We start from the raw sequence: 9,979 nt of genomic DNA on the forward strand, positions 1-9,979 counted from the left end.
TAAGAAAGTACATTCTGAGGAAATTCAGGATGTAAAACTGTAAGTATATTTTTGCCATTTTTATTACCATCTAAAGAAGACAGTTTATGCCTTGTCACTTGCATGTAATCTGTAGGGACACCAGCAATTTTATGAACTCTGGCGTATATCGCTAGCCTAAATTCGAAACATTGTATCCAAACATTAACGCGGAATGTGGCAAAGCAGCTGGTATGTGGCAGTCCACGAAACGTCTGCTTTAGATCATTCAGAAACAAATTTAATCAACCAAAACGTAAGCGCTTAGTACTCGAGTGTACATGATTTGCTTACAAAGTAGTTCCTATACACTATTTGACACACCTGAGTGCAATATGAAGTGCACGTGAGTGCAATATCGTAAAAATACTGAACGATTCTGGCACTGTAAAGTTAGCGGAGAAAAAAAGAGCATATAATTATGAATATTTCATATACCTTCCTCCACATGCTTATCGTATTAGTTTTGAAATAGATTTAAATAGCTGGATTGGGATCACGTGTCAAATATGTTGTATGTCACAATGTAATATGCACGGGTAGGAATGTTGTTTTGATTCTGCGGCAAGATATTTGATTCTATTTCTTTATTTTATATACAGTGTTCGTAAACACATATATAAAACAAGCTTCAGGAAAATATAATACAATTGATCAAGATTTTTATAATTAAAAATAGTTTACTTTCTAAGCACAAACATACATTTGAAGAGGAAATAAAGTATATATATATATATATATATATATATATATATATATATATATATATATATATATATATATATATATATATATATATATATATATATATATATTGCCATAAACGCCTTTGATTAATGAATGAATATCATTTTCTTTTTTATATTGTTAGTCAATGATGGCCGTACCGGAAGTATCACCCACAAATGTGTTGTAATAAAAAAAATTGCAAGACAGTAAAATGCTTCAGGTGTTGATACGGTACACAAACTGAAAAAGTTAGTTCGAACAGCCTGACAAAGCGCATATAATTTAATATGATGGAATCACTTTTTATCAGATATCTGTAACAGTCCATGACCTAGATTCATAACGCGAAGGAAAGGTATTTTTAAAACAAAATATGTATAGTGCGACCTTAAATTTCTAAGATGCATTTTACTTTGGATGGAAAAAGACTTAAATGACTTTTAGCTGACCCCTTGAAATACGGAAATCGCTCTTTTGCCGGTGATTAAAACAGGAAACCTTTGTAAGCAGTGGATGAAAAATGGCAAAGACCCCTCCAAAAACCCCTCCAAAAATAAAAAACAAAACAAAAATGATCCAACTCCTAATTTGTACAAAGTAAAAAGTGTACGATCCTAATTTTGGAATTATTAACACTGTACTTACGTTTGAGACAATCAACAGTTATTTACCAAGGCCAAAACCAGTCTAATCTGTACATCATGTAAAACAAATAAATCGCTAAACAGCAAAATAAATATCAACAAACTCATGAATCTCTTACACACAATGCTAACTACGCACGTATAATTCTTCCATACTCTCAGACTCGAAACACAAATATGCTATCAACGATTTTGGTAGAGGCAGAGTTTCGAGATCCTGCACGATTGAGGTACATCCATCACCATGTTTCTGAACTACATCACGAACAACCAGACGAGCCATGGTTTTTAAAGACGTAGGTTCCACATTACGAAAAAATAACTCTTGAATTTCACATGATGTTCTCCGAAGAATTTTGTTGAATAAGTCTGTTCTAACCATTGATCTTAATATGAAGAGAACATCTAAAATATCTGAGGTCTGCGGAGCATCTAACCTAATGTCGGTCCTTGGTTGGGCACCATGTCTTAGCAGTATGACTAGTATAGGTAATAAAGTAAATCTCATACTGTAGTCCATAACTGTAAGTCCTTGTGAATCTTTTTCATTTATATTTGCTCCAGCTGCTATAAGCATAGTAAAAGTACTACAAATGTCCGGCAATTCGCTGCACTGCTGATATCCGCGCCAGGGCTGTAACGTATCCGACAGTTCTTTCTGAAGTCGCTGTTGTACGGATCGTCTGCCAAATTGTAATGCAAACAAAAGGGCAAAGTCTCCATTCTTATTTTTTACAGTGACATCGACACCTTTTGAAACAAGAATTGTTGTCACCGGTAATAGACCGTTCTGCACAGACTTTATCAATAATGTGTTCCCAGCATCATCCGCTGTATGTACATCGGAGCCATTTTGAATAAGAAATAGAGATAAATCCGAATGACACATTTCAGTTGCAATGTGGACAGGACTTAACATGCGCTCTAAGCCCTTTTCCGACTTCCGGGCATTAATATCAGCGCCTGTGGATATAAAATCAAAACAAGGGAATAGAAGAAAAAATAAAATAAAACAATGCTTCACGGAACAGAATTTATAATCATAGATGAAAATCAACGTCAACTAATGAATCACAAAACTCTACCTGTTAACAGTAAATTGTCTTAAATTACAAATTCTAAAGTTCATTGGCAACCTTGTCCTTCACAACGCTTAAATCATTACGCAATAGAGTTTCCTGTCCAAGCTTGTGATGCAGGGCGCCATAATGTTAACAGACTTCAATAGTTTGTGCTGCAAAACATCTATAACATAAATTCATATTAAATATATCATTGGTTTCATATAATTTGAATTAATTTGATTTACATTTTTTATTTCCAATAGAAAATGTCACTCTGAGAAGACGGTACCTTTTTCATACCGGTTGTATTGAAAATACATGGGTAATGAGTGGGCATGGTTATCTCATTTATAGCGATTGAGTTAATTACCACAACTAAGTTACCATTGTAGTTTTTATTAGCTTTAGTGAAAACTTTCATTAAAAGACCCAATTACGTTAGGAGCTATTTACCTCAAAGCGCTTTTTTTCAAGGCCCCTCAGACACAGTCGGTATAAACATTAAGGTCTATTGTGCATAAAACTATATGCTATCAACGTTTTTCGATACGAACAAAATTCAAGCAATTTTTTTAGGGGTGGGGGTGAAAGTGAGCTTTACACATCTAAGTTGTTTAAAGTTAATCTCTACTTATGGTTGAGACTAAATAACATTTCGAGATCTTTGAGTGAGTGAGTTAGAATGAGTGCTAAATATATACAACGTAGCTTCTATAATTTACAGGGCTTTTCTCATTAACTGCAGATTAATATGTATATTAAATGGCTGCATACTGGTTCAATGACGACAAAATTAAACAATAAGCGTTAAGATCTGCGATACTTTTCTTCTCTGCTCTATTCCTTTACCTTTCTTTCTTATTTCTTTATATTAGTTGATATTGTATAGACTTCAGTGTTATATAGATTTTAAAGTATGTGCAGAAAGAACTGACACCAGCAACTAAAATAAAATAAAAAAGTCATTTATTTCTCCTGAATACAAAGCGAAAATTTAACAGGAACGTGCAGTATTGTGAATTAAATCCCAAATAATCCTAAATATCCTATCACAGGTCCAACAATACAAATTTTCTGAATGACTTACAGTAGCCTTGAATATCGTGATATAACACAGTTATGCAATCCAGATTGTATTTGAATGAGTTTACAACAAATCCAAAGTAATGTATTAGTGTATATAGCTAAAAGTCAGCGAGTATTTAAAATAAATAATTCCCCTCGAATCATATCTGACAGACTTATCTAAAACAGGAATAAATGACTTGTTTATAAAATCCCTATTTATATACATTTTCACTTTATACATTGTAATAGAATGTGAAAGATTGTCGACGGAGAAACATACTGGAATTGTAAACAAGACAGTCATGAACTCTTGCTACGTAAACATTCTGTTTAAACTTACAGTTAGGGACTAAAAATTAAACACACAATATAATCGAACTATACATAACTATGAATATACTACTCATATGGAGTAATTTTCATACGCATATCAATCAATGCAGTTTTGATAAAGGGCACTCTGTAATGGTAAGCATTCGGGAAAAAAAAATAATTATACATTTAACTGAATAACATTTTTCATGAACTAATGAAATTTAATTTCTTTTCAAAGGGTTGCAGGGCGTCACTATATACCAAAACAGTGTGTATAGTGATTAAATGTCGATAACGCCATTGATCTATAGCCCTATTCTCTCTCTCTCTCTCTCTCTCTCTCTTGTTTCGTCAAGAGTGTAACAAAAATGAATTGTTTCGGATGCAACTAATTTAAAGTGCTTCATCGATATCAGGGTCAAATAACACATTTTGAAAAAAAATTTTTTCCTAACATTATGTGGCCCTGCATGAGACTACAATGAGCAACTTTTGACACTTCATTAGGACTGTACTAGGTTAGAATCGGTGTAAAGGTGTTCTGATGTATTACTGGAGAGAACAATTACTAACAACAATCAAGGTAATATCGAGTATCAGAAATAAGTTCTTGATTTTAAATAGAAAACCAAGAAGAAGAGACAAAGCCGATGATGGCTAATAATAAATAATAAATTATATTATGTAGACGAAAAAATTAGTTATGAGGCGGTTTCAATAACTCTCTCGTAGACGGACTATATGAATACTGTACTATAGATTTAACCATACCTGCTTGAACAAGCATTTTGGCAGCGTCGACATGTCCATGGTAACATGCCAGGTGTAACGGATTGTACACATCTCTCTCTGGAATATCTACATTCACATGGTTCTGTAGCAGGTAACCTATTATATCTGTGTTACCAGTAATAGCCGCATGATGAAGTGCATTATACCTTGTTAATAATAATAATAATAATAATAATAATAATAATAATAATAACAATAATAATTATAATAATAATAACGATGATGATGATGATGATAATAATGATGATGATGATGATGATAATAATAATAATAATAATAATAATAATAATAAAATTCACAGCAGAAACATTAATAATTATCCATCGGATCGAATTAATCATCATCAACTGTAGCACTACTAGTTATTTTAAAACTTACAAAGACACATGACGAGAACGACATTATTTGCCTAAGACAAGAAATCCCAAACCATACGTATGGAATAGCAATGAACAAAACGTCTCCGTAAAGACAATGCTATATGAAATTCCTTTTATAAAGTTGTTTTCAGTATGAAGTTTATGTTGTCCAATTGTACGGACTTTTCCGCATTATATGAATTTTTCGTCATAGTCACAGATATACAAAGGGATAATGAAAAAGCGCTGACTTTTTGGATCGAAATTAAAAATCAAACATTATTTCACATACTTTTTCTCCGTAATCCTCCATTTGGGGAGTAATTTGCTTTTTAATATATATATGAATATAGAAAATATTAAACCTATGATTGAACTGAAAAGATAAACACAAATCATAAATGCCTTGATATTTTTTTATCGATTTCTAGAATCGCGCCTTTTGTCTAGATATGCAGAGAACAGTATGGATTTTTTTTTTTTTATGATAAAGCCATCGTATTTTGAAAAGGAGAAAATCTTTACATTTAACATCGCGGAAGAAACGGCATATTGGAAAAGTTCACACTTCAACCTCTGAGCTCTGATTTGTTTCATTACTCGAGACCATCTTACCCATTGTGATCTTGATTTTCCAGATACGCTCCCCTGTTGCATAGTAACCGCACCAGTAAATCGTTACCATTCTTAATAGCAAGTGTCATGGGGGAGATGGGCTTTGGCCTGCAAATATATACGAAACTTACAAAACACGTCTTATTCCACTTTTCATATCAAATTCGGTGGACTTTCTCATGTAAGTTCCTATATTTAAAGGTTGTTTTCCAGTTGTTATCTCAATATCTCATATTTTAATGCCGTAATTTATTTGTATTTGAAAAGAGATATTACTATAGTAATACGATGTTTGTGCGTGTCCAACCTTGCAACAACTGTTGATAGAAATATAATAATTGTATGGATAATAATAACAGGAAAATTTCAAATTCGTTTTGCAAGATTCGTCTCAATAAAAAATTTAAATAAGAACTGTAACAACAACAGCAATATGAATCAAGATCGTACGTAAATACATCAGTAATTTTTAGCTAGACAAATGTCAACCATTGTATTTACCTGCAAATATCTGGTACATGTAACTTCAGCACTTCATGTTTGTTGGTGATAAATTGTCATTAGTCATGGCGCGGATTTTTATTTTTTTTTTTTTTTCCATAACGTGGACTGTAATATCGACACGGTTTGCTTTAGATGTATTGAGGGAGTTAATTTTCAAGCAATTACTGGATTGAATATCCTAGCTGGACAAAACCTGAAAGGTATTTCTGACCAATACTGTCTAATCAATGGAAACCATACGTATTTAAAGAAAATTGCAATCGATTGGTATTAAGTCCTCTCTGTTATATGTCATGCAGAGCTGGGGTGAGGGGTGGAGTGGTATGGGATCAGGGTCGTGATAGCTGTTGTGTCTTATTGAAGATAACTACGGTGCTTATGGTAAGTAACGAATCATATTTTCATTCATGCGCATATAAAAACTGTAGTAAAGTTATTTCCATACCAAGATGCATTCGATACAGATCTTCATCGTATTATTGTATCGATCACCCCGATTTGAACTAGTTTGTTGCTTTCACTGACGTCCGCCAGTTGATATTCTTAGTTGTACCAAATCGAACTTTAAAAAATTCCATTCATATTATATAGTAAAAAATATTGGGAAAGCATAAAAGAGGGTGCATGTAGTAACTAATCAAAAAACACATTAGTGTTTTGTTCTAAGACGGGCGAAAGAACTACTTTTGCAAAGCGTACGAATACGTCTCAGCCTAACGGTCATATCAAACGCATTCTTTCCGTTGATTGGAACAAAACACGTTATGTATTTTTGTGTATATCCATCTGCTGCCACATCATTTATTTGTCATGCAAACTTTGCTACTGCCATTTTTTAGGACTCAGAAACTGACTTAGTAACAAAGATTACGATACACGGATCAACCGTGCCTTATAAATGTAGTGAATGGTGCACCATTCTATCTTGGTGTACTTTATTTTCAATGAAAGTTGTTGTTGATGTTATAGGGTTTAACGTCACGTTTCAGCACATGATAGGCTGTACATGGTAGCCAGTATTATTGGTGGAGGAAGAACCCGAGAAAACCTCAGAAAGAACCACCGACCCACGAGAAGTTACCGGTAAGCTTTCCCACATACACACACTGGCCGAGCCCGGAACTCGAACGCACGCAGACAGAGGTGAGATTGCAGTGATCCGTAACGGTGAGCGCCTTAGACCATTCGGCAACTCTGGGCCCCTTCAATGGAAGATTTATATGCTTGGCAAGTGCCATTGGCGAAAGAGGTCATAGGTTTTGCGTTTTAAATGCAGAAACAAACTGAAACGTATTAAGAAAAGCAACATGTCATCGATTCTGCTTAAAATATCGATCTCATTGTAATATCGATCAACGTATTTGTAAATTTCATCTGTTTTAACGCGTGACAAGCGTTCCTAGCAACTGACATAGAAACAATGCTTCTGTGTCTATTCGATAGTTTTAATTTTCTAATTACAAAAGAATTGATAATTTACTTTCTTTATATTGATAGCGAACCTATAAAGGCAGCTGAAAGTGTTCAGTTTATTTGTTTATTTCTTTGCAATTTGCCTAATCTATTACTGACAGTGAAGACAATGCAACGTAGACAATAAGAGAAGATTGATGTGTTATTTTAAGTCAAAGGACAAATCTTCATAAATATATGACATTACGTTGTGTATTTTGTAGCAACAAATCTATCAAGAACCCTAGAGAGTCACGTGAGATGTTGTTGAATAATTCTGACCCAATCCCAGGTAGAATGTACATCGAGAGAGGTTGTGATTAGATTCTATTAAAGTAACTTGTTAATGTAAAAAATATGACTTGTTTAAACATTGATTAATAAACAACACTAGCATAATTTGAATAATATTTACAATTTTGCAAAACATGTTCAAGCACCTGTCTATGGAACAGTTCTGAAACATTCATGAAACACGGTCTGATTTATGATTTTGATACTGCTCTTAAGGTGTATCACCCCAAAAAGTGATTCGTTACTACACCTTAAGTTAAGTCCATTTTGAGGACCCGGTTTTCAACCAATATCTTGTACACAATGCACTCAGGTGACAATTATACTTTTATTTGCTTGGGGTGGGTGGGTCTCGGGGGAGGGGAGGGTATACTTGCCTATGTGTATTATCCACAAACAGAAGAGCGGGCATGTTGACGTCTGTTTTCTCGTGTCCTAACAGCTTTTTCGCAATTTCTGTATGTCCCTCCTCCAATGAGTGCGTAAGCGGGGTATGGCCCCGACTGTCTCTTACGTTAAGGTCAACGCCTTTTTTTAACATATGGTCCAGAACCACGTGGTTTCCCAGTCGACATACTATATGTATAAGGCGATCTAAAAAATTAAATGATAACGATTTACACAATCCAAAAACATAAAAACGCGCCGGCGTGAAGACATTCCTCAGTGCTCTTGCAAATGTTTACACACAGCAAACCATGATCGTTATTATCAGATGATCATAAATGTTAAAAATTAATTCTTCCAACTACCCCTCCCCTAAAAAGTTTAAAATCAAAATAGAAAAACGTTTACTTCAGAATGTCTTCCCACACAGATGACATGAGAATTATGTCACTAAAATCGCAAAATAACCCAAGTTCAGGAAAAGTTACTATATACGCATCACTTGACCTTGATACATTGCCTTGGAGTCTGCCTTGTTTAATTTACTACATACATGTGTCCGTGCAATGACAAAATCTCACATATGCCCGCTTTAAATCAAAACGTCAACGCTGCATCGATATCTATGTGATAGCATTAGAACCAGCACAAGTAAAACAAAAACTGAATTCACCACACAGTTTCTCTACAATTCATGCCACGAAAGCAACACGTTAAAACAATTGAAATCTGTCCTATCATAAAAGAACTTACTAACACATACAGATACCTGTACGTGTGTATTCACGTACTCGGGTGTCTGTGTGTATGTGCGCATGTATGCATATATGTGGGTATGTATGCGTATATGTAGGTACATACATACATAGAGCGAAACATTTGAGACGGAAATTTAATAAAAAGAGTTAAAACTACTTAAAATTTGAATGGTACAACATTATGGTATAAGAGGGACAAATTCACTGAAGCTGGCAGAGATTTACAATGTCATTACACTGAGGCAGAATAACCGGGCTAGCTTAGGCGGATATCGAACTACAATCAGTAGCGCTCGCAGACTTTGGGTGGGGATGAGGCAAACGTGTAGTGATCAGCTATTAAGTTTTACGGACTTAGGCCAAACATGTTTTGAGGTGAAATCGGGCGGGCGCCCATTATCATAACCCTATAATTAATTACAAGCTGTACTAACATAGTCTCTGTGGCTCCCGCTTAAAAAGAAGTAGTGTACATTATTTTTAAACATACCTTTTCCATTCCCAGGATGCAAGTCGGCTCCGTATGACATCAAAAGCAGAGTGATATCATTATTTTGTTCCAGCAAAGCTCTGTGTAAAAGCGAGACCCCTTCAAAGCTGCACTCTGCCTAAAATCAAGATACCAATGTGTTATTCGTAGCACCATCATCGCAATTGTTATCTTCTTCGTATGAACTATTGAAGCAAAAATATTACTAATTCTTCTAACCAGTCATTGTCATATGTCATTGTTCCTATATTTATGTTGTTATTGATGGTGTGATTATTTCCTTGCGGTATTCGCTGTTTGTCGCTCATTTGTTATTGTTAATGATTATACGCAGACTAGTAGTATTAGTATTGGCAACAATAATATAAGTTACAATACCAATAGGCTTTGTTGTTTTTGTTTTAGCTGTTGTAGCAGTGGATGTTTTGTCAGTTTTAGTAGAAGAAGTGGTAGTTTTTGTTTCAAGTGATATAGTTCATCAACTTTTTTT

At 34.3% G+C, this 9,979-nt stretch overlaps 1 protein-coding gene across 2 annotated transcripts in view; it reads right to left on the bottom strand.

Moving 5' to 3' along the window:
- Nucleotides 1–826: 826 nt before the first annotated feature.
- LOC149798285 (uncharacterized) overlaps nt 827–9,979 on the bottom strand; it is an 87,223-nt gene continuing 78,070 nt past the window's right edge. For both annotated transcript variants that reach the window (XM_089963432.1, XM_089963431.1), the window contains exons 3-7: nt 9,490–9,607; nt 8,232–8,448; nt 5,605–5,712; nt 4,610–4,776; nt 827–2,354 (exon numbers count right to left, since the gene is read on the bottom strand). In XM_089963432.1, the coding sequence (XP_089819558.1) occupies nt 1,519–2,354; nt 4,610–4,776; nt 5,605–5,712; nt 8,232–8,448; nt 9,490–9,607 (1,446 nt within the window). In that variant the 3' untranslated portion in view covers nt 827–1,518. The remainder of the gene's footprint in view (nt 2,355–4,609; nt 4,777–5,604; nt 5,713–8,231; nt 8,449–9,489; nt 9,608–9,979) is intronic.

Source organism: Sinohyriopsis cumingii, chromosome 6 (genome assembly GCF_028554795.1).
Source record: "Sinohyriopsis cumingii isolate HCF-2022 chromosome 6, ASM2855479v2, whole genome shotgun sequence".
Classification (NCBI taxonomy): Eukaryota; Metazoa; Mollusca; class Bivalvia; order Unionida; family Unionidae; genus Sinohyriopsis; species Sinohyriopsis cumingii.